At 40.1% G+C, this 26479-nt stretch overlaps 1 protein-coding gene across 1 annotated transcript in view; it reads right to left on the minus strand.

The window, feature by feature from the left end:
* CABCOCO1 (ciliary associated calcium binding coiled-coil 1) overlaps positions 1–26479 on the minus strand; it is a 122720-nt gene that overhangs the window by 69932 nt on the left and 26309 nt on the right. Inside the window, exons 4-5 of the mRNA XM_079793702.1 lie at positions 15419–15563; positions 9488–9560 (exon numbers count right to left, since the gene is read on the minus strand). Of these exons, the coding sequence (XP_079649828.1) occupies positions 9488–9560; positions 15419–15563 (218 nt within the window). The remainder of the gene's footprint in view (positions 1–9487; positions 9561–15418; positions 15564–26479) is intronic.

Consider the following 26479-nt stretch of genomic DNA (forward strand, 5'->3'; position numbering starts at 1 on the left):
CACTTAGGCTTTTATTATATAGACTAGAGGCCCAGTGCACGAAATTTGTGCATGGGGGGGGGGTTGTCCCTCAGCCCAGTCTGCACCCTCTCCAATCTGGGACCTGTTGAGGGATCGGGCCTAAACAGGCGGCCAGACATACCTCTCACAATCCAGGACTGCTGGCTCCCAACTGCTCACCTGCCTCTGCCTGATTGCCCCTAACTGCTTCTGCCTGCCAGCCTGATCACTCCCTAAACACTCCACTGCCAGCCTGATCGATGCCTAACTGCTCCTGACTGGCTCGATTGCACCTAACTGCCCTCCCCTGTTGTCCTGGTCACCCCTAACTGTCCTCCCCTGCTGGCCCGGTCACCCCTAACTGCCCTCCCTGCTGGGCTGATCGCCCACAACTGCCCTCCTCTGCTGGCCTGGTCACCCCTAACTGCCCTCCTCTGCAGGGTTGATTGCCCTCAACTGCCCTCCCTTGCAGGCCTGGTACCTCCCAACTGCCCTCCCCTGCTTGCCTGATCGCCCACAACTGCCCTCCCTTGCAGGCCTGGTCCCCCCCAACTGCCCTCCTTTGCTGGCCTGGTCTCCCCCAGCTGCCCTCCTCTGCTGGCCTGGTCACCCCCAACTGCCCTCCCCTGCAAGCCATCTTGTGGCAGCCATTGTGTGTCCACAGGGGGGCAGCCATCTTTGACCACATGGGGGCAGCCATCTTGTGTCTTGGAGTGATGGTCAATTTGCATATTACTCTTTTATTAGATAGGACTAGAGGCCCGGAGCACGAAATTTGTGCACGGGGTGGGGGTGGGGGGGTCCCCCTCAGCCCAGCCTGCACCCTCTCCCATCCAGGGCCCCTCAGGGGATGTCCAACTGCTGGTTTCGGCCCAATCCCTGGGATCGGGCCTAAAACGGCAGTTGGACATACCTCTCACAATCCTGGACCGCTGGCTCCTAATCGCTCACCTGCCTGCCTTCCTGGTTGCCCCTAACTGCCACCCCCCCCCCTCTGCCAGCCTGATTGCTCCTCACTGCCTCTGCCAGCCTGATCGCCCCTAACTTCCCCCTGGTGCCAGACAGGTCACCCCCAAATGTACCCCCCACACTGGCCTGGTCGCCCCTAACCCCTTCCCAACCTGCCTGGTTGCCCCCACCTGCCCCCCCCTGCTGGCCTGGTCACCCCAACTGCCCACCCTGCTGGCCTGGTCGCCCCCAACTCCCCCCCCTCCACCGGCCTGGTTGCCCCACACAGCCTGCTCTTCAGTCGTTTGTTTGTCCCTCACTAACCCCCCTGCTGGCCTGGTCACCCCACGCAGCCTCCTTGTTCAGTCGTTTGGTCGTTCCTCACTAACCCCCCTGCTGGCCTGGTCATAGATAGCCATCTTGTGAGGGCATGAGGGTCAATTTGCATATTACCTCTTTATTATATAGGATTATATTTCATTTTATTTAACCATTTCCCTTCTAATTGACTTTCCACAATTGTTAGCTGTGATAAACCATGCTTTGTGTATAAACAGCTTTATATAATACTAGAGGCCCGGTGCATGAAAATTCATGCACTGGAGGGGGGGGGTCCCTCAGCCCAGCCTGCCCCCTCTCACAGTCCAGGAGCCTTCAGGGGTGGGAGGCGACCCAGCAATCAGGGGAAGGCGATGCCCCCATCACACCTCTGCTGCTGCTATTGCCGGCAGCGCAAGCCTCAGCCAGCCCTGGTTACCTGAGCCTCGGGTGGCCCTGGGTGGCTGGGCAGCCGCCATCCAAGGCTTGCCTGTGCCTCAGGCCGGCCCTGGGCGGCTGTGGGGCTGAAGGGACTGGGGGACTCCCAAGGAAGGCGCACGGAGCAACCGGGCCCACCTGGGGGTGGGCCTGGCCTTGCTGCGCGCCTGCTGCACCAGCGGGCCTGAGGGGACTGGGCACCACCATCTTGTGGCTGTGGGCACCACCATCTTCGAGGGCGTGGCATTCAATTAGCATATTACCTCATTACTGGCTGTGGGCACCAACATCCTTGTGATGGTGTGAGGGTCAATTAGCATATTCCCTCTTTATTAGATAGGATTGAAATATCCATGGGCAAGATACTTCTATAAATATATTTTTATTGACTTCAGAGAGAAAGGGAGAGGGAGAGAGAGAGAGAAACATCAATGATGAGAGAGAATCATTGATCGGCTGCCTCCTGCATGCCCTCTAAATGCAACTTTTGGAATTTACTTCCACCACTCCGACTCCAATTTTTGTTCTCCTAGCTCCATGTGTTTACCAAAACTCCTAAGTGTCTCAGATTCTCAGCTACCTTTTACAAAATAGTAGCTGTCTATAGTAGAAACTACTTCTAAGTTTCAGGTTCACTTCTTGGGCCAATATATTTTTTAAAGCTTTGCCAGCTCCAATACTTTCAAATATTTAAGTCTTAAAAAAAATCTTGCCCAACTTTTTTAGTTGTTTTCATGGAAGTTTGGGAGGACAAAATTATAGTGTTCCATTATGGGCTATGTCTATCATTATGAGAAATGAATCTTTTAATGAATTAGACTCATTTTCAAGTTTGATGTGAAGGAGAAATTTAATTTTTTTCCTCAAACATGTAGACAATTTTCCCAACTGATTTTAAATGCCACTCTTCTAAATACTTGTATATGTTCTATACAAGAAATATACATGTTTAGACTGTCAAATTACAAGGGGAAGGTTAGGGAGAGGTGGGGGAGATAAGAGATCAATCAAAGGACTTGTATGCATGCATATAAGCATAACCAATGGATGAAAAACTCTGGGGGGTGAGGGCATATATGGGAGTGGGGTGGGGGGGCAATGGTAAGATATGTACACATATAATACCTTAATAAAAAAAATTGAAATATTAAAAAAAAAGAAATATACATGTTCATGAGTTTAATTCTAAATTTCATATGGAAGTAAAAATGAACTATTAGAGGTAAACTATATAATCAACCAAATATTGAAGAATAAAAACAATGAGAAGACACTGTCATATCAAATAACAAGACATTCTATAAAGCCATGCTAATTAAAACAGTATTGTAATCAGACAGGGATTGGTAAATAGACCAATGGGATACCTGGTCAAAGATGAGACAACCTGAACGTTAATAAGAATAGCAATTAAAATTTATGAAAAGAAAACAATTGTGTGCCATTAGCCCAAATCTATGTTAGTTTCTTATTCCTGCTATAACTAATTATCATAAACTTAGTGGCTTAAAATAGCACAAATTTAATATCTTACAGTTCTGGAAGTCAGATATTTTTCACTTAACATGGTGACAGGGCTGCATTCCTTTTAGCAGCTCTAGAGAAGAATCTGTTGCCTTGCCTTATCCATCACCTGGAAGTGACCATGATTCTTTGGCTCCTGGTCTATTCCTCCATCATGAAGGCCAGTAGTATAGCATCTTTGAATTTCTCTCCATCTCTGACTGACTCTCCTTCTTTGCCTTTCCTCTTATAAGAAGACTTGATCCTACTTGGACAATACAGAATAATTCTCGATCTTGAATCCTTTAATTTAGTCACATCTGCACTCCTTTTGCCCAGTAAGGTTACATATTCACAAGTTTCAGGAATTAGTATGCAGGCATTTTGATTTGGGGGTGGGTGGGAATTATTTAGTCTACCACAGTCACTTTTGGAATATATTAAAAATCTAACTTATTATTTGAAAACTATTAAAGAAAGAAGAATCAAGCACTTATCCTGTCTTTTCATATGAACTATATCTCAGTTTAATAAAAAAGTGAAGGGTGACAGTTTCTATTCATAAAAGTGACCATTTAATAAATTAGAAAAGAATAATTAAATAGCATATCACCACTTGAAATGATAGATGTAGCCAATTATGATTAGTGGTTCCTAACATCACAAAAAAAAGAGAAGAAACCAGACATTATTTGCCTCCATATAAAATTGTATAAAACCACCTATAGATTGTTGTTGCTAGACATTTGAACTGAAATATGGTCAGTCTCTAAACCTTAAGAACCCATTTAGTAGAAATATTGGAAACAGAGGAGCATGAAAGGGATACCACAGGAATGCAATTAGCAAACCAAGCAGTGGGAAATTCTAGAGAAGATGTGGATTCTTCAATAAATAAATTGCAAAGAAAGAATAAAAACAGTAGTGAACTTATACATTAAAACTGACTCAATCTAATTGCAAATCAAATTTGGATGCTACTTCAAACAATAAATTAAAACACAAATATGAACCAGTTATAAGATAATTAGGGGCTTTTGATCATTTGTTGCACATTAGATGATATTAAAGAGGTACTTTAAAGTCACTATTTTAGAGTCATATTAAAATATTTAACAATTTTGGCCTTAAGTTCATAACTGTTGAAGCTAGGTAATAGATATATGAGGGTTAATATTATTTTTTTCTATTTTGTATATGCCCCACAATAATTTTAAAAAAATAATTACTTGGTAAAATGCTACAATTATAACATTTTGGTTGTAACTACCTTGAGTTTACAGGTTAATTTAGATTGACATGATATCTTCCCAAAATTGAGTATTCTCAACTGGGGACATGTCTATCTCTCTATATTTACTCAGAATTTAAGAAAAAAAACCTCTTTCTTAAAACTACTTAATTTTCATTGTGTTTTTCTTCCAGATTTCTGTTAAATTCATACCTAAATATTTTATGGTTTTCATTATTATCAATGTGATCCTTTTCTAGTGGATTCTTACTAAAATATAGGAAAATATTCTTTTCTGAATGTTGTGTTTCATACCATCTGCAAACAATAGCAGATTTGTGTGTTATTTTTCAGTAACCTTTTTCTTCTACTTTTGATTTCTTTTTTGTTTGATTGTTTGTTTTATTACATTGGCTAGAAACTAAAAAGCAATATTGGTATATAATAACAATTATCATTGTCTTGTCCCAAGTGGGTATTTTAAGGTTTTCATTAAAATATTTCTAGTAAGTTTCTTGGGTTGTTATATTTTATGACTCAAGAGTGTAATTATCTATACTGATTAAGTAGGGTCTTTTAAAAATCAGAAATCGATGTTTACTTTTATTAAATTCTTTACCATATCTACTGAGATGATCATTTGTTTTTTCTTCCCTTAATTTGATAATGTAAAGTACATTAATAAATATCCCACTGTTAAACCATCTCTCCAAATCTGAAATAAACCCTATTTGTGAACATTCAATCACCTGCTCTGTTTTACTTCCTAATATTTTATTTAAGACTTTTTCATCTATTTTCATAACTGAGATTGCCCATAACTTTGCATTATTGTTTTCCATTTCTGGTTATAATTCATTATCAATTCATAGCCTTTCTCAGGATTATATTAATTTCAAATGAGTTGAAAACTTTGTTTCCTTCTATCCTCCATCATAATTTATAGAAAGGGGAATTATTTACTCTGAAAAATTTTGGTAAAACTGGCCTATAAAACCTTTGAGGTATAATGCCATTTCCATGCATACATTTTTCAGTATTTTATATGGTTAACATTCTATTAAGATTTCCACACCCTTTCAAGGAAATACTGGTAATTTACAGTTCCCTTAATATCAATTTTGTACATTTATAAATCTATCAACACAAATTGTACCTGATAGTTCATTAAAAGTTTTCAAATTTTATTTTAAATTTCTAAGACCTCTATTAGGTCACTTTTCAAGAGTATAATAAATTTTCAAACATTTCTGAAACTATTAATCAGTCTTCTGCCATTTGCTCTATTAACTCTTCCTTATTTGATCTGTTTGTAGAATTTCATGCCTGTGTATGTTTTTATTTTCCTCAACTGTTTGGTGAATTGGGGCTGCCAATCACCTTTACATTAGGTGATTCTGGCTTACTTATCTGGGGATATTTGCTTGCCATAGCTTGCCTCTAGATACTGTAGAAGGTGCAAAGGAGGATGGTAGTTAGTGTGCCAGTAGCTTTGATTTAGGGTATATTTGCTGTCTATCCTGAAGATCAGTAGCACCACAGAACTATCCTCCTCTTGTATGTCAATGTCTGCACTAGTTTCTTTAGCTTTGGAGCAAATGCTATGGAGTCCCAGTGCTCTGCTCATCAGCAGAGGGTGAAGGGGCTGGATGTGCAGTTGCTGGGAAAGCAGTCTCCTACTTGCTTTCATTTTTTCCATCTAAAGCTTTCTCCCACTTCTGTATCAATTTGAGGATGCCTAAGAAACCGTCATTAACTGTGTATCATCTTCTTTGTATATATGAGGCTGTGGTTCCATCTAATCAATAATCTATAAATTTAGATGTCAAAAAAATCTCTTATCCATAGCATAATGGATTTTGAAAATTTTGGTCTCTTACGGGATTTTGGATGGAAGAAGAGTTGTGCACGTATGTTTACTTCACTCTTTTGATAAAATCACCCTTCCCTTCTGCAAATTCTCTTTCTGCTTCTTTTGGGTACATGTTCATCTTGTTACCCATTCAATATGGCCTACTTAGGTTTTCTAACAACTTTACTCCACTTCTCTGGCCACAGTGGTTAATCGGGTGTGGACACCTGACAAGGAGCACAGCCAGTAATGTTAACATTGTGAGGAAGGATGTCTCTTTGTCTGCAGTTGTTAAATGAGAGCTGCCTGTGTCATGTCTCCTGCAGGTTGGAGGAAGCCTGTCTACAGAAGGGAATGAGGCCAAAACAGAGAGAATCAGAGAAGTGAAAGAACTAGGCTGAGAGGTGGAGACACATGCATTCATAATACACACTCACATGTACGTTCACACGTCATAACATTGACTACTTAGATCCAGCTGACCTTAGGCTAGCTTATCCACTGTGTTTATCAGTTATTTTGAGTGGAATTTCTTCCATTCATACTCCAAAATTATAATATTTTGACTGGCTAAGTCATTCACAACCTTTAGGTTTCCTATTAGATTTCACTTGTTTCTAGAAGCCCTATGAGCCTTAAATCTACAAGTTAGATGCTCCTCTTTGTTTTCTATTTGTCCCCATAGTATATTAACATTATTGGTCCTATATTGTAATTATTTATTCTTCTGTCTCCTCTCAGTAGAGTGTAAACTCCTTCAGGACAAGAATTGTTGCTTACCCCTGTTATACCCGAAACTCAGTACAAGGCCTAAACATAATAGGAATTCAATAACATATGCTATGAAATGAATAAGATTTCTAGATTATAAAAATTAAAAAAAAACCACGTCAGGTCAAGAATAATGATTTACTGAAACATGCCTTCTATGATCTAAGAACAACATGAAATTTCTTGATAAAAGTGAGTAGAAATAGCTAGAAATAATTGTTAACTTAAAAAAAAACACAAAAATTAAATTTTCTTTAAAAGCTAAAACCAAAGAAAAGTAGGAGCATGATTTATTTGTATTCCTATTAATAATTAAAATTAATTTTTATCAATATTCTTAGAGGTGATTTATATGTTTTGTTCTCATCTTCCATCCATTAATTTACAAAAATTAAATTTCATCAGTTATGTAGTTTGAATGCTTGCCTGAGCGTTAAATTTAGAACACTGGCCTGTGGCCTTTGTTCGGTCCCAGAGCTCTGAGGTCAGCATGAATAGTCACATTAGTGGGGCAGGTTCTTGCCTCCTCCGCCAAAGGTTGTTAATTGAAATAATAGATATTTGCTAAGAGTTATGAGATAATTTTAAAATGCCATAAAATATTGCACTATAATAACTGCTTTGGCTAATCCTTTAGAAAATCCATGAGTGATCTAATTCTTGAAGATCCAATATCTTCTTAAAGATTATTTTTATAGTTCTGTCAGCTTGGGGAAAATACAAAAGACAATGGCAAATAAGGAGCCAACTCCTGTCCGATTTCTCCACTTTATCTTTCTGTGAGCATAAATGTCACCTAAATATATCCTTACAGCAGAGAAGAAAGGCATGACTGTGCAATTAACAAAGGGAAAAGGGAGTTCTTTATGAAATTTTCCTTGATAATTCTAAATATTTGCTTATGCTGCTAATGAAGCCACTATCATTTTCCCAAAGTTTTGCTGAATAAATGAGATAGGATCGTATTCCAAAACGATAATTATTGCAACACTGTCACACTATATGATGTAATTCTGAAATGGAAACATTTTCAGTGAAACTTTGTCAAGTGACATTTAGTTTAAGCTACAAGGATATTGCAAAGAAGAAATTTTAAGGAAACTCAGAAGCAAAAGGGTTCATTGTTTTCCTTCAGCTCATTTTTAAAAGGGCACCATTAGAACAAGTATCCAAATGGAGGGTGCGTGATGGTGACTGAAATGTTTATGAAATAAACCATTTAAAAACAGTAGAATAACAATGCTATGGAAGACAGAATAGTTGGCACATTCCATCTGGTTCTTAATATCAGGAAAATTATAAAGATAACATAAATATCCCCTTATTCACTGTTTATTTGCAAACATAGCCACCCCTATTCCTTACACCAGGCGTCCTCAAACTACGGTCCACGGGCCACATGCGGTGTTTCTGCCGTTTTGTTTTTTTACTTCAAAATAAGATATGTGCAGTGTGCATAGGAATTTGTTCATATTTTTTTTTAAACTATAGTCCGGCCCTCCAACGGTCTGAGGGACAGTGAACAGGCCCCCTGTTTAAAAAGTTTGAGGATCCCTGCCTTACACTTTTAGGCAATGTAGTCTCCTAAAGTAGTAGAGTACCTAAGAAACACATTTTAATGGCATTTTTAGCCTCCTTAAGATGTTCCCTTACACATAATTCATTTCTGGTCATTACAAATATGTGATTATATGTAAGGCTGGTCAAAAGTGTCTCCAAGTAGACCATAGAACTTCTATTTTATGCACTGCCACTGAATCACTGAAGTAGTGTTAACTGAGAGACTACTATGTCCTTCATTATATTGTATACTGTGGTAGAAATACAGCACATGACCCTTTTCTTCAAGGAAATTACATTCAGGTTATAGTTAGAAAAGCATATAACAGTGCATTTATGTGCTAATTGGTGTGGTAAAAGTAGCCAATATTCAGCAAAAAGAGATCAATTGGAATAAAATAATAGAATGTGATTAAAGAGTTTGCCTAAACCCTTTCTTTGCAACATGATGCAATTAAGGAAGGTTTGTTTCATTGAGAAAGTAGGAATTGAATTAAGCCTTAAACGAGTAGACGGAAAACAAATGTGCAATTAGAAGAGATTTAACTGAATTAATTTATCTCACTTTTCCTGATTTTATTTTTATGAAGACATACATATCCTATCCATTTGAGCTTTGTCAAAGAATTAATCCATAAATACATAAAGTATATGTGTTTAACAATGCTGTTAATGCCCAAAGACAACTTATTTTCTTAATCCAAAGTCACTTTATGTGATTATTCTTTTTATAAACTACTAGTTGGTTATATTAACACTTGAGTAATCTTGACAAGAAGTTGCTTTAAGCAGTTAAAGATCCAGATGCTGATCAGCATGCATTAAGTGATTCAGCTTAATTGGTACCATCTAGATAAATTACTTACCTCAGTTCCTATCACAATTTCTTCCCTGGAAGAGTAGAACAGAAACTCATATAGCTTGTAGTGTTGAAATAAGCTGAAATATAAAACAAATATGCGACTGTGAAACATTTATTTCAGGAAAAAAGGCAAATATGTAAGAATGTTTATTAAAGGAAAGCTGTTGACCAAGCTAAAGACCTTAAACACTACTATGGAGTTAACCCCTCCTTTATTCCAAAATAAATTTATTTAATTTTTAAGTACTAATAATTTATTTTATTTATAAGTACTAAGAAATTAATGGTTTACTTTTTGAGACATTGACAATATAACAGTGCCTAAAATAATATCAGTAAATTAATTGTGATGAGTAGATAGGTTTGGAATAAGGGAGCAATTATATTGCACCTTAACATTTCCTGGCTTACAACTAAATAATGCACTGCCCCTAAATAACACCAAACTTGACATTATTTTTATATTTTGTTCCAAACTGAAATCAGTTTCCTTTAGCATAAATGGCATGGAATTCTACAACCTACTTCCGTATCAATTACTTCTTCTCACGTTCTAAAATCTGTTTCAAGATTAAATTAATCTCTGATAACTCTTGAAAAATGATGCAATATGAACTAAAATCCATTTAGAAGATGTCTGATTTTCTTGCAGAATATTTGATCATACATCAAAGAGAGGAATTAATTTAAGGAAGATGATTTCTTCTATTCCTACCCTAAAGATCAAGTGGTTAGTTTATAAAAAATTATAAAGAGCCAAAACACATATTTCTAGTAAGTTTAAGGATCTCAGCAATGTATTATTAAAAGTTAAAATTTTACTAAAGGGCTGATTTTTAATATCCTGTTTGTGATAATATTTGGATTTTTCTAATTCTCTTCCTGCTGGTTGGGAAAATTAATAGACTCATAATACAGCAAAATGCCCAAGAACAAAAAATTGTCTTAGTGGTTTCTCTTTCACTCTGGTGCCTTTTGCTATTTAAGAAAATTGATTTTAATATAACTGAGAAATTAACATTTGCAAAATGTAGCTACAGAGCATGTATAATAATGGCTTCTTCTGAATGCTGTAATGGATCAAAGTTTCAATTCATTTGAAATCAATGAAGAAATCCTCAGGCAGCTGGGTCTCTGAGTTACATTTGCAGTTGATCTCACAACTAACACAACCCATTAAAAAGTGATGGGTGTGCAGACTCACTCATGGTATTTTTTTTTTGGGGGGGGGACCTTATACATTTACTAGTAAATTAGTCATCAACATTCAGAAAACTAACTTAGCTTTTGACATTACTTTGATTTGTTGGCTAGAACATACATCAAGATTAGTGAAGTTTGATGATTCAATGAAGCAAAATAAATTCAAATTCTCCCTCCTTACATTGCTTACCTAGAGAAAGCATTAAGGTTAAAAAGATTACACTGGCAATAACTGATTTTGAGTAGAAAAAGTAAAAACTTGTAAATAGCTTGGCTTCCTCTCAGTGAATTAGTATAAGATTTTTCTTTCACCAATTCAAAGTTAATTCATAAGTCTTCCTGAAATTTCATCATCTTTCAGCATTATTCTCCTCATTACATGTAGTGATTAGATTTTCCCAGGACAAAGGGAAATTCGTGACATGGATGCAGTGGTCAAAGATGCAAGGTTGGGGTGAGGCCAGGAGTAGGGTGAGGCAGAGGAGGGGAGGGAGGCACCTTACTCAGGGGCAGGTCAAGTTGCCTCCATTGCCCCACACTGGTCCTCACCTTGGTTGGGGTTCTCTAACTTTACCAAGAAATATTAGATGACCTCCCGTGGGAGCAAACTGTGACACCTCCGCAATGAGAGTAAATTTCTTCCCTCTTCCTTTAGACTTCCCACTGACTCAAGCCTTAGACTACTTTGCTAAACAGCTTGTCTTAGTCATAAATCAAAGAAGAAATACCGAGAATGAAAATGGGTCAAGGCATCTGGCCCCATGCCAAAAAGTTCGATTCCTTGTTGTGCACAGAGAGGCAGTGTTGATTTTCTCATATTGCATATATGCCTGTGCACATTACCTTCACCTATTTCCAGGGGGTAGGTAGAATACACAATGGGAAATGTGTGCTTCCAGATATATATCCAAATTCTGTCCTAATTAAAAAGCTGCAGCAGTATTTATATTTATACTAGATGCCCTGTACACAAATTCGTGCGTGGGTGATGTCCGGCCAGCCCCCCCCCCCCCATGGGGGCCAATTGGGCAGGGCTGATGGTGGGGAGGGGATGCGGGAGGTTGGCTGGTTGGCCCCGCCCCCAATTGGGGTTGGGGGGGTCGATCAGGGGCTGGGGGGGCTGCAGGAGGTTGGCCAGCCGGCCCCATCTCCAATCTGGGCAGGGGGAGGGGCTGCCCCCCCCATCAGGCCAGTTGGCCGGCTGCAGTGTGCCTCATAGCAACCAGTCATTATGGTTGTTCTGGTCATTCCGGCCACTTGGTTTTATATATAAATATGGTATACAACATTTGCATATGTGTATATTGCACAAGAAGATTCGTCAGTACTTACAGTAATGTTGGGGAGGAATTTTGGTATTAGTTTTTTTAAACTCACAGACACATGACAGAATATATCATTTATACCAGCAATTTTCAACCTATTTTGTCTCATGGCCACATAAACTAATTATACTAAAATTATGTGGCACACCAAAAAAATATATTTTTTGCTGATCTGACAAAAAATAGGTATAATTTTAATTCATTTACACTGGATGGCTATTGTGTTGGCTGTTGTCATTTTTAAATTTTATAATATAAGGGAAAAGAGGTCAGTGCCCCTGACTAAATAGTGAAATATTGCATGTTTTAAAAATTCTTATGGCACGGCAAACTCGTTAAAAATCACTGATTTAGACACTATTAACAGTATCAAATGAGATTTCAATTTTATGCCAGTTAAGTTTCATGTGCTATGGGGTCATGTTCTAAAAACTGCTCTCCCTAAATTGACGAGGGTTTTCACTGGTTGAGTAAATTTAATATCAGGTTAAATTGAAGCATGCTCATACTTTCAATAATTGAGTTAGCTTCATATTTATAAAATTTCTTTATAGTCATTAAAATGAAAAATATATTATTTAATTGCCACTAAACTTACATTTGTGGATCTATGAGGCATTATGAACAGGTGTTACAGAAAAATGTATTTCTCTTTATACAATTTCTGTATCAATTCCAGGTATCCTACTAACTGATATTTTATTTATGTAACATGTACATGGAAAATGTATAATTTATTTAAAATCACAGTATAAAGATTTAGCAGCATCAAATATAGTTCTGATTTATTTTGTATACTTTATATGATGACTAATCTCTGAAACAGTACTTTTTTTTAAGAAGACGAGGGATTTTTGGTAAGTGGTTACCCTGGTTAGGACCTAACAGTGACTAAGACTGACATCGCCTCTGAACCATTTTCTGAAATAACATGGTAAGAAGTATACTGATGAGAGATATGAGATGAAAGAGAAAAGAGCCACCATCTTTCCTCATCTAGAAGGTGTTATTATGGTGCCCGCATGGGTTTTGCTGCTGTGGTTAACGACCAGTTCCAATGACCAGTATAAGCCTCTTGGGCTTAGAACTGAGATGTAAAAATGTGTTCTGCAAAAGAGACTTAGCAGTTTTAAAGAGAGAGAGGAGGGAAAGAAGGATGCTATATGAATGTGCAGAGGATTCCCCCGGCCAGTATCCCAGGCCCTGAGAGGCAGAAAGACCTGGGACCAGGTTCCCTTCAGTCTGGATTTCCACTCCCTCCTCTCCCCCCACACAAGGGCCTTGCTTTATTCTAATTGATATGAAGAATAATGTGGCTTTTAGTGGAAGACACACTTTAGAGGTATGTTTTATGGTAAGAAATCATATTATATTAAATGCTATTATATAAAAACATATTATATCATGTGCCATTATTAATTCATGCCAGAAATCACTATACAAATCTTATCATATTAAACACATTAATATTTAAAAAGCTTCCAGACTACAACCAGGATCCTTGCCAAGCAAATCATGAGCATGTCTAGGACATCATGCAGCACGCTTTATTTTGAAATTTTAAAATTTAAAGTTGGAAAACACTGCAGTATACAGTATTAGAGAACAAAGATATTCTGGGAAGCTTTTAGTAAGACAAAAGAAATATTTTTACCAACTCTTATGTAAATGTTTTCAAACTCTAAAATCTCTCTTCCCTGGGAGAGAAAAAGGACTCTAATGCAGACCCCATGACAGATTAAATAAAAAGACAGATTTCATAATTCACCAATGAAGAATCCTACATAATAAAAAGGTAATATGTAAATTACCATCACTCCGCTACGCCCATGATTGGGCCAGCGGGAGGCGCATGGGGCGGGACTCAGGGTGGCCGGGGTGGTGATTGGGCTGGCAGGATGCTCAGTGTCTGCGCCATGGCTGTGCTGCGGCACAGAAGGGGCCTCTGGGGCAGCGAGCTGGGGCATTTGGAGGCCCTGGCTGACGAGGTGGAGCAGGCGGGGGGGGCGGGTGGGCGGTGTGGCTCCTGGGGGAGGAGTCTGGCAGCAGTTGGGCCACAGGAGCGCGGGTTTCCACGCAGCCCTGGCCGGCCGAGGGAGGGCTCATGAGGGAGATGGAAGGCAGAGGAGGCGGCAGCGGCCCGAGCCTTCCTGGGCAGGAGGCAAAGGCAAGACCCTGGCCTGGGCTCCAGCCGCCAGAGGACCACGCCCCCGCCCCGCCTCACCCCAGGGGCCCAGGGACTTTGGAGCTGCCGGCCACACCGGGTCCCGACCAGCAGACAGACAGCCTACACGTGCATGATTTAATCATGCACTGGGCCTCTAGTCTTACATAATAAAAAGGTAATATTTAAATTACCATCACTCCGCTACGCCCATGATTGGGCCAGCGGGTGACACAGGGGGCGGGACTCGGGGTGGCTGGGGTGGTGATTGGGCCGGCAGGACGCTGAGCTCGCGTTTCCAGCGGCGACGCAAGCTCAGCGTCTGCGCCATGGCTGTGCTGCGGCACAGACAGGCCTCTGGGGCAGCGAATCGAGCTGGTGTTTTGGAGGTTTGGAGGCGGCGGGGGGTGGGCGGGCGGCGTGGCTCCCCGGGGAGGAGTCTGGCGGCAGTTGGGCCCCAGGAGCACGTGGCGGCGGCCCCAGCCTTCCTGGGCGGGAGGCAAAGGCAAGACCCTGGCCTGGGCTCCCGCCGCAGGAGGACCACGCCCCCGCCCCGCCTCGCCCTAGGGGCCCAGGGACTTCGGAGCTGCCGACCAGCGGACAGACAGCTTACACGTGCATGATTAAATCATGCACTGGGCTTCTAGTCACTGTAATAAAAATACTTTCCCTCCATATACCATCATTTTCTATGCAGAAAGAAAAACTTACTGAGTTTAACTGGTCAATACTACAAAATATTTCTAGACAGCTAATAAATTTGAGGAAGTATATACATAAATCTTTTAAATTTCTAGTACAAAGCATTTAAAATAAATGTTTAAGTGGAGATGAATGTTCTCTTTAAAATGTAAAATTTTGACATTAAGGCCATCTACATAAAATATAGATTCCATTGTAATCAAGTCTGATAAATAAAAAAGAATATTTTTATTTACAAAATGGTATTAGAGACTTAGAGAAAAATAAATGCATAGATCAATTTATTATAATTCTAAATAAAACTATACTTATCAAACACGAACCTCTTTTTAAAAATGCAAGTTAGCTAAATTAATCAATGACCTGACTTTTATTTATTGAATGGATGATTAGAATATTATCTAATTATTGGTTGAGTTAATTACTGTATAACTTCTATAAATGTCAAACTTCACTAAAAACTGAATTAGTTTCTATTTAGAAGATATTTTCTAGAAGATATGAAACAAAAAAATAATTGTGACTAAAAAGAAATCCATACCTGATTTTTAAATAATCAGTGATAGCATTGGCTTGTTTTATATCAAAGATACTCCATTTCCCGTGTTTCTGTAAATTGGCTGGTCCAATTTCAGCCATAACTTCTCCAACCCATTGTAAGCTATCTTTTAAGGACATATGCAATGCTGAAATAAAATTCAGAGAAGCTTTAAGCAATTGTTTTGATAGATGTTTGGAACAAAATAATCCAAGATGTCCTTAATGTGAAAAAATGTACCTTCAATATTTGTGAGGACAAATTTTAAAACTATTGTTTCTTTATGATAACTTAATAATTATATTTTGTGTAAAAGAACAGCAGCTGACACACCCAACAATTATAAATTGCTATAACGCTACACAATTGTCTAAAGAGCTTATGTTTTCATTTTAAGACACAAAAAATTTTGAAATCTATCTAAAGATTACTTTAAAATGGAAAAGAAATATTTTTTTATGATCTCAAAATAAGAGCACATATGGAAACCACACAAAAGTTGGTTGGATTAGCCGGTGAGGAAGGCCTGCATAGTAGATTCAGTCACAGTAGACAGCAGAACTGAACTCAGAGCTGAAAATATAAATGAGCAGTCGACCAACACTTGGCTTTAGCTGATTGTTACCATGTGGGAATTTGGGCTTGAAGATTTTCAATAGATGCCAGAAATATGGATTTTTATGTAAAACATCAAGATTTTTTTTCTTTTCCAAGCTATAGGCTTATAACTTATGTAAGCTGTTTCTCAAATTATGGGTGGTGGTGATGGTGAGAGCCAGAGGACAGTGCAAAAGAGTGACAAGGACTCCACTTTGCCACCATTACCAAAACCAACAAGTCCATGGTTGTGGTCTGTTATCTTGCAACTAAAAACAACAGAGCAATGCTATCTTTTATGGCATTTGTTTAGCTGAAAAAGAAGTAAATGTCAAAAGCCATAGACAACTTTTATAGTGTCTATAACACAAATATATTATCTTTTGTCTTCTTTTCATCTTTGGTCATATTATGCTCGTTTTTACTTGTGGCAGGCAAATATTTACAACCCACACACACCCACTGCTCCCTTTGTCCCAAGGATGAATCCAGGGAACTGGAGTGTCCAGAGTGCCCTTTGTTTGTTGACAAGTGACTGTAGTATGGAAGTAAAACTGAAGAGTCTTAAGGTGGAGAGTTGAAAAGCTCTACCAAAAGCGAGGTTGGACAGGCTGCATGTGGGGGGTGAATGGGCTTTGGAGAGAATGGTGTTGCTCAGTGTGAACCCTACTCTCTTAATCCCAAACAAACTTAGATATCTTTATCTTTAGGAAATCATCAATAAACTTCCACTTCCTCCTAAAGGAGTGAATGTTTTCAGGGAGGTAGGAAAAGAGAATACAGAGGAATTATGAGAACACTAGAGGCCCGGTGCACAAAATTCGTGCATGGGTAGGGTCCCTAGGCCTGGCCAGTTATCAGGGCCGTCGGGGCCTTCCGGCTGCTGGCCAGGGACTTCCTTTGTTCCGTGCCACCCCCTGGTGGTCAGCGCACATCATAGTGAGCGATTGAACTCCCGGTCTCCCAGTTGAACTCCCGAGGGACACTTTGCATATTAGCCTTTTATATATATACTAGAGGCCCATTGCACAATATTCGTGCAAGAATAGGCCCCTGGCTTTACTCCCAGCCTCTTGGGAGCCGGCAAGTCACCGCTCCTGCTGGGAGCCGGCACGACCCTGCTCCCTGGCCGCCCGGGAGCCGGGAAGTCCCTGCTCCCTGGCCGCCTGGGAGCCAGCATGTCCCCGATCCCGGGCCGCCTGGAGCTGGCACGTCCTTGCTTCTGTCTGGAGCACCACTCCAGTAACTCCCTCTGCTGCCCCCCTTCCCCTTATAGCAGGCTTCACACCGCTCTGTGCCTTCAAATGCAAATTAACCTCCATCTTTGTTTGGTTAATTTGCATACTCACTCTGATTGGCTGTGGGCGTAGCAGAGTGATGGTTAATTTGCATGTTTCTCCTTTATTAGGTAAGATAGATAGGCTGACTGTTGGACCCAGCCATTTCTGGGTTACACAGATACTTTTTATCTCTGGGATGTAAGTGCTATACCCCCAAATTACTAATAAAATGACAGTAATTTAAAATTTTAGGAAGATACTGTGAACACTAACTTGTAATTTGTTTAATCTAGATTCTTTTCTACTTATAGAAATTAGAAAGAAGCAAAAAACTATGTAACAACTTAAATCTGGTTTAATAAATGACAACTGGTACATTTCTTATAGGCTCCCTCCATCTTTTATGTATGTCAGATACATAATTATTGCTGGATAATTAGGCTTTCCTGTATCATCCTAAGAGATGCTCAATTATTATTGTATATTTCTTTTTCCATACCAAATTTCTTTTGAAAATAGTGCGAGTAACTTCAGAAATGAAAAATTTGTTGGATAAAAGCAATTCAGAAAGGAATGTATTGAAAATGTGAATTATTTTAAAATGGTATTACTTAGAGTTTCAGGAAAATAAAGAAATTCTTAGATAACCTATTATAATTCTAGATGTAATTATATTTATCAAGCACAAAATACATGTATATGACTACTTTCTTATATTGAAATATAACTGACTCTAAAATTGTTTTTTGATTTCTAATGTCTTTTTATAGATAACAGCTTTAAAAATTAAGAAAGTTTTCGCTTCACTTATCTAACTGAAATATTTGCTCTTTTAAAATCACATTTAGTGATGTGATTAAAATATGAAAGATTAAACCATTTGAATAGTAAGGGCTGTTAGAAATAAAATTTATCTTTGAAAATTTAGGGTAATGAAAGAACACACTAGACTTATAATCAGTTGGAAGGCTTAAGATGGTACCTCATAGCTGCCACTTAGTAGCTAGGTGATCTGAGTTTCATTTTCCTTATCTGTAAATGATAGTAGTATCAATTTTCAAAGTGACAGTGCTGTTGCGAGGGTCCAATAAGAAACACATGTGAAACTCTTGGTAAACTGAAAAGATACATATCCTAGTATATTACACTAGAGGCCCGGTACACGACATTCGTGCATGAGGGTGTGTGTCTCTCAGCCCAGCCTGCACCCTCTCCAATCTGGGACCCCTCGAGGGATGTCCGACTGCGCGTTTAGGCCCGATCCTACTGGGATCGGGCCTAAACGCGCAGTCGGACATCCCTCTCACAATCCAGGACTGCTGGCTCCCAACTGCTCACCTGCCTGCCTTCCTGATTGCCCCTAACCACTTCTGCCTGCCAGCCTGATCACCCCCAACCACTCCCCTGCCAGCCTGATTGATGCCTAACTGCTCCCCTGCCAGCATGATTGCCCCTAACTGCCCTCCCCTGCAGGCCTGGGTCCCCCTCAACTGCCCTTCCCTGCAGGCCTGGTCGCCCCCAACTTCCCTCCCCTGCAGGCCTGGTCACCCCTAACTGCCCTCCCCTGAAGGCTTGATTGCCCCCAAATGCCCTCCCTTGCAGGCCTGGTCCCTCCCAACTGCCCTCCCCTGCTGGCCTGATCGTCCACAACTGCCCTCCCTTGCAGGCCTGGTCCCTCCCAACTGCCCTCCCCTGCTGGCCATCTTGTGGTGGTCATCTTGTGTCCACATCGGGGCAGCCATCTTTGGCCACATGGGGGCAGCCATCTTGTGTGTTGGAGTGATGGTCAATTTGCATATTACTCTTTTCTTAGATAGAATGTGTATAGGGCTTTCTAGAATTCAGCCCAAAGGCAGGCACATTTGATATAGTAATCAGCAGGACGAGCTCTCACTCACTGGGGTTGAACCTCATGACCTTAAGGAGTTATTTTACCTCCCTGAATCTCATTTATTTTTCTCACTTTCAAAGTGAGGAGAATGATAGAATTATAATAAGATCATGTGTGAATTAAATGAGACAAAGCAGATGACACTATGACAGGCACAAGTTAATCATGCACACATTTTACCTATTGCTATTATTATCATACACATTTGGGGGAAAACAAGTCAACTTGATAAAAGTATTCTATGGTTACTTATTAATATTCATGTTATATACAGGGGAATCAATCTAGGTCCTCAGACCTGGAGAGAGGCCAAATATCCAGTCTGTTGAATACAGTTTGTCCTTGGTCAGGCCCTGGAAAAACTAAGCCCCAACATGTATATTGTTAAGACAGCTATACAAATCCTGTATCTTTCACAATCTTTCAGGTGATCTGATCTGATTTCAGGTGGACTGTCTACAGATTGCCTTGTAGATAGATAACACAGCACCAGTTTGAGACAAGAAACAGATCAGAAACTGAGTCAGAATAAAATGCAGTTTCCACACTAGGTTTTATTAACAATGATCAACCACACTACAGCTAACAGCCCAGACTGGGCTCTTCAGTGATTTTTCTATTAGGATGTCCCGGATGGGAATGCTCACTAGGGCCCAGGACTCACCACCTCTTAGTCTGAGTATAATGCATTTTACCTCTTCCCTAGCACACTTGGCTAAGATTACATTCTTTCCTGATTATTACAATAACCTTCCTGGGATTAAAGGTTTGAGGGGATTTTTTTTTCTTGCCAGAAGGAAAAACTAGATCCCTTGCTTTTTTCTGGTTAGGTTTTACATATGTACTTTCACTCTCTCATAGTTAATGTGGAGTTAGATGGAACCTGATCAAGTTTGAAAATTCATTTTTGAATTGATATCAACAATATGACGTTTCATGTAAAAGAAATAGTCTTGGGTCAGTTATAAGTTATGGAAAAAAGTTAAAAATGGAAATATCTTGTCAGATTTGGAATTGAGGTTTATGAAAATGTTTTACTTTTTAAAATTCTGTTTCTAATTTGTGAATACTTAGTTCAGAGTTTGCAAAAGTTCATGTCATATATTCTCTTTACAATCTAGTTTTTGCATAGGTGATATATTCACATGGTTCAAAAAACCACATGTGAACATACATTATGAAAAGACTCTTCAATTCCTGTTGCCCATATGCCCAGTTCCCACACCCTTCCCTATAGAAAATTTTGATAATTGTTTCTCTCCCCCCATCTCCCCCCCGTATTCTCTGAGCATTTTTTTGTACATATAACATGCAAAAGCACACAATTCTTCACCTGGCTTTACTCAGTAACAATATACAGTTTCCCATGCAACACTTAGAAAGCTTCCTCATTCTTTCCTTTTTATAGCTGCATCATATTTCATTTTAGGGATAGACTAATCCCTACTAGTTAACTTCAATGTCAGTGTACTTTTAGATTTACAGAAAGGTTGCAATAAGAGCTCCCATTTACCCTATAGACAGTTTTCCCCATTAACGTTGTTATGGTACATTTGGCACAACTAATGAACAAATACTTTGGGGGGATTTCTTAGTTTTTATTGAAGACTTTTTCCCTCCCAGGATCCCATCCAGAATACTCAATTGCATTTAATCATCATGTCTCCTTGGACTATATAGTTTCTGACTTTCATTGTCTTTGATGGTTTTGACAGTTTTAAGAAATACTAGTCAGGTATTTGTAGTAGGTCCTTCAATTTGGATTTGTCTGATATTTTTATCATGATTAGACAGGGGTTAATGGTTTTGGAGAGGGAGCCCACAGTGCCATTCTCATCACATTATGTCAAGGGTTTATGCTATTTGATATGGCTTCTCACCAACAGTGTTGGCCTTAATCACCTGGCTGAGGTAGAATTTGTCAGCTTCTCTACTGTAAAGTTACTGTACTTCCCCTTTCCATACTGTCCTCTTTACAGGAAAATCAGTGTGCTGCCCATACTTAAGGGGTCGGGATTTGTGCTTCAACTTCTTGAGGATAAACTATGTACATAAATTACTGAGAATTCTGTGTGGGAGATTTATTATACCCCAAGTCATTATTTATTCATTCATTAATTTATATCAGTGTGAATTCAAGGATGTTAATTTTACATTTTGGGTTATAATTGTATTTTTAAAAATATATTTTTATTGATTTCAGAGAGGAAGGGAGAGGGAGAGAGATAGAAACATCAATGATGTGAGAGAATCATCAATTGGCTGCCTCCTGCACGCCACCCCACCTGATCCGGAACCCCCTTCAGGGCAGACCAGCCAGCCCCCACCCGTGCATGAGGCATGTGCCCTTGACTGGAATCGAACCTGGGCCCCTTCAGTCCACAGGCTGACACTCTATCCACTGAGTCAAACAAGCTAGGGCAATATTGTATTATTTTGTTCAAATTGTTCCAGGTTTGGATATTGGGAGCCCCCATCATTTTCATTTTTGAGTACTTGCTTTTGGCCACTAAAGTTGCTCCAGGCTAATCTTTTATGTCTTTACTCCAGGATAGCCATTTTTCTAAGGAGCCATGGTTCCTTTTACTGAAGAATAAAATTATAAACTAAGACCTGGGTTCTGGTATTGCTACTGAGATGTCATTGCTTCTAAGCCCTCTCTGTGGTCAGAGCTAAGAAATATATGTGTGTATATGTATGTGTATGTGCACTAAACCAGCAGTCGCCAACCTTTCAGACCTCACAGATCACCAGTGGTCCGCGGACCACCAGTTGGTAACTGCTGCACGAAACTATCCTACCTAATAATAGACAAATATGCAAATTAAACATCACTCCGCTACACCCACCAGCCACACCCACCAGCCAATCAGAGTATGCAAATTAACCCCAACCAAGATGGCTGCAGCCACAGAGAGCAGGAGGAAGGCTTGGGTTTCCCTGGCAATGGAGGAAGCCAAGCTTTCCACACACCCTGGTTGGCCCAGGCCTCCACTCAAGGGTACAAAGTTTCAATTATAGAAGGTAAATATATTCCAACAGAAATGGCGGCAGCTATGGAGCTTGAAGAGCAGGAGGCTAGGGTTGCCCCAGGCGATGGAGGAAGCCAAGCTTCTGCAGCCCTGGCCAGCTCAGGCCTTCACTCCAGGCTACAAAGTTTCAATTATAGAAGATACGTAAATTCCAACAGAAATGGCTGCCACCACGGAGTGAGCAGGAGGCTTGGCTCTGCTCCAGGCTATAAAGTTTCAATTGTAGAAGATAAATAAATTCCAGATAACAGGGCCTCCGCTTGGGTTGCCAGGGGTGTGTGGCCAGCGTGCAAACCACTACAGGCCCCTCGCCCAGGCCGCTCCGCGCCCCAAGGGAACTCCCACCTTGATCCGGGACACCCTTCAGGGCAAACCAGCTGGCCCCCTCCCATGCACCAGGCCTCTATCCTATCTAATAAAAGAGTAATATGCACATTGACCATCACTCCAACACACAAGATGGCTGCCCCCATGTGGTCAAAGATCCTGCCCCCATGTGGACACAAGATGGCCACCACAAGATGGCCAGCAGGGGAGGGCAGTAGGGAGGGACCAGGCCTGCAAGGGAGGGCAGTTGAGAGGGACCAGGCCTGCAAGGGAGGGCAGTTGGGGGCAATCAGGCAAGCAGGGGAGGGCAGTTGGGAGGTACCAGGCCTGCAAGGGAGGGCAGTTGGGGGCAATCAACCCTGCAGAGGAGGGCAGTTAGGGGTGACCAGGCCAGCAGAGGAGGGAAGTTGGGGGCACACAGGCTGGCAGGGGAGCAGTTAGACATCAATCAGGCTGGCATAGGAGTGGTTAGGGGGTGATCAGGCTGGCAGCCAGAAGCAGTTAGGGGCAATCAGGAAGGCAGGCAGGCGAGCAGTTGGGAGCCAGCAGTCCTGGATTGTGAGAGGGATCCCAGATTGGAGAGGGTACAGGCTGGGCTGAGGGACACCCCCCTTACCTCGCCCCCCCATGCACGAATTTCATGCACCGGGCCTCTAGTCTATATATATATAAGGCTAATATGCAAAGTGGTCCCTTGGGAGTTCAACCTGGAGACCAGAAATTTGATCACTCACTATGACATGCACTTACCACCAGGGGGTGGCATGGAATGGAAGAAGGCCTCAGCTGGCAGCCAGCAGCTGGGAAAGGGAGGCCCCCTACCCAGGATTGAGACCCCATCCTGGCATGTGCCGTGACTGGTAATGGAACTGGCAACCCTTCAGTATATGGGATAACACCCAACCAACTGAGCCACACAGGCCAGGGCTACAGGGGTTTTTCAATGTAGCAATAAAGAAGCATATATGTTTTCTTCCAGTTTTGTCAACTGAGGATGTTACCAAAATTTTACAGTTTTGTCAATCTGATATACGATAAATTACATTTCGGTGTAGTTTCAATTTGCATTTTTCTTATTAATGTCAAGGCTGAACTTTTCATTTGCTTAAGAATCATTTGCATTTATTTAGTAACATCCTTGGCAAATTCTTCTACTGCATTATTGGACTTTTTCTTCTGCTTCTGCATGCTCTTTTTTATAATTCAGAACTTAATTGTTTGCTGGTGTGCGAGATGCAATAATTCCCAGTTTCTTATTCTTCTTTTGATTTTTCTTTGGCATTTTTGCTTTGCAGACTTTTAACTTTTATATATCAAATTTAACTCCTTCATCTTTATGGTTCTGTAGCTTAGAGGCATAATTATAAATGTCTTCCTCATCCAAGATTGTAAAGAAATTAAACCATGTTTTCTCATAACATTTTTATAGTTCCACTTATTTTACGTTTAAGTGTTTGATCCATTTGTTGTTTTTTTTCCCAATTTTTTTTTATTAAGGTATTATATGTGTACATATCTTGCCATTGCCCCCCCCCACCCCACTCCCATATATGCCCTCACCCCCCAGAGTTTTGCGTCCATTGGTTATGCTTATATGCATGCATACAAGTCCTTTGATTGATCTCTTATCTCCCCCATCTCTCCCTAACCTTCCCCCTGTAATTTGACAGTCTGTTTGATGCTTTACTGTCTCTGTATCTATCTTTTTGTTCAATTTTATTATGTTCTTTATTATCCATAAATGAGTGAGATCATGTGGTATTTTTCTTTCATTGACTGACTTATTTCACTTAACATAATGTTCTCCAATTCCATCCAGGTTGCTGCAAATGATGAGAATTCCTTCTTTTTTATGGCAGCATAGTATTCCATTGTGTAGATGTACCACAGTTTTCTGATCCAGTCATCTGCTGACGGGCACCTAGGCTGTTTCCAAATCTTAGCTATGGTGAATTGTGCTGCTATGAACATAGGGGTGCATATATCCTTTCTGATTGGTGTTTCTAGTTTCTTCGGATATATTCCCAGGAGTGGGATTACTGGGTCAAATGGGAGTTCCATTTTCAGTTTTTTGAGGAAACTCCATACTGTTCTCCACAGTGGCTGCACCAATCTGCATTCCCACCAGCAGTGCACGAGGGTTCCTTTTTCTCCGCATCCTCGCCAACACTTGTCGTTTGTTGATTTGTTGATGATAGCCATTCTGACAGGTGTAAGATGGTACCGCATTGTTGTTTTGATTTGCATCTCTCGGATAATTAGTGACGTTGAGCATGTTTTCATGTGTCTCTTGGCCTTCCTTCTGTCTTCTTTTGAAAAGATTCTATTTAGGTCTGTTGCCCATTTTTTTATTGGATCATTTATCTTCCTTTTATTAAGTTGCATAAGCTGCCTGTAGATGTTGGAGATTAAACCTTTATCAGTGATGCCATTTGCAAATATGTTCTCCCATGTAGTGGGCCTTCTTGTTGTTTTGTTGATGGTTTCTTTTGCTGTGAAAAAGCTTTTTATTTTTATGTAGTCCCATTTGTTAATTTTCTCTTTAGCTTCCACTGCCCTAGGAGCAGTGTCAGTGAAGAATTTCTTTTGGCATATGTCTGAGATTTTGCTGCCTGTGGATTGCTCTAGTATTTTTATGGTTTCCCGTCTTATGTTTAAGTCCTGTATCCATTTTGAGTTTATTTTTGTGTATGGCGTAAGTTGGTGATCAAGCTTCATTTTTTTGCATGTATCTGTCCAATTTTCCCAACACCATTTATTGAAGAGACTGTCTTTATTCCATTGTATGTTCATGCCTCCTTTGTCAAATATTAATTGAGCATAGTGGTTTGGGTCGATATCTGGATTCTCTATTCTGTTCCATTGATCTATATGTCTGTTCTTGTGCCAGTACCAGGCTGTTTTGAGAACAGTGGCTTTGTAATACAGCTTGAAATCTGGTATTGAGATCCCTCCTACTTTATTCTTCTTTCTCAGGATTGCTGTGGCTTTTCGGGGTCTTTTTTTATTCCAGATGAATTTTTGGAGAGTTCTTTCAAGGTCTGTGAAATATGCCGTTGGTATTTTAATGGGGAGTGCATTGAATCTATAGATTGCTTTGGGTAGTATGGACATTTTAATGATGTTGATTCTACCAATCCATGAACATGGTATGTTCTTCCATCTGTTTACGTCTTCCTCTATCTCTTTTTTCAGTGTCCTGTAGTTTTCCGTGTATAGGTCTTTTACCTCCTTAGTTAAGTTTATTCCTAGGTATCTTAATTTTTTTGGCGCGATGGTAAATGGGATTGCCTTTTTAGTCTCTCTGTCTGTAAGTTCACTATTGGTGTATAGAAAGGCCATAGATTTCTTGGCGTTAATTTTGTATCCTGCTACTTTGCCGAATTCATTTATTAAGTCTATTAGTTTTTGGACGGAGTCTTTCGGATTTTTTATGTACAATATCATGTCGTCTGCAAATAAAGACAGCTTTACTTGTTCTTTTCCAATTTGGATGCCTTTTATTTCTTCTTCTTGTCTAATTGCAATGGCTAATACTTCCAGTACTATGTCAAACAGGAGTGGTGAGAGTGGGCATCCCTGTCTTGTTCCTGTTCTTAGGGGAAATGTTTTTAGTTTATGTCCATTGAGTATGATGTTTGCTGTGGGTTTATCATATATAGCTTTTATTATGTTGAGGTATGAGCCATCTATTCCCACCTTGTTGAGAGTTTTTATCAAGAAAGGGTGTTGGATTTTGTCAAATGCTTTTTCTGCATCAATTGATATGACTATGTGATTTTTATCTTTCAATTTGTTTATGTGATGTATCACGTTTATTGATTTGCGGATATTGTACCATCCTTGCATTCCTGGGATAAATCCTACTTGGTCATGGTGTATGATCTTTCTGATGTACTGCTGGAGCCGATTTGCTAGAATTTTGTTGAGGATTTTG

The sequence above is a fragment of the Cnephaeus nilssonii genome, assembly GCF_951640355.1.
Source record: "Cnephaeus nilssonii genome assembly, chromosome: 16".
Taxonomy (NCBI): Eukaryota; Metazoa; Chordata; class Mammalia; order Chiroptera; family Vespertilionidae; genus Cnephaeus; species Cnephaeus nilssonii.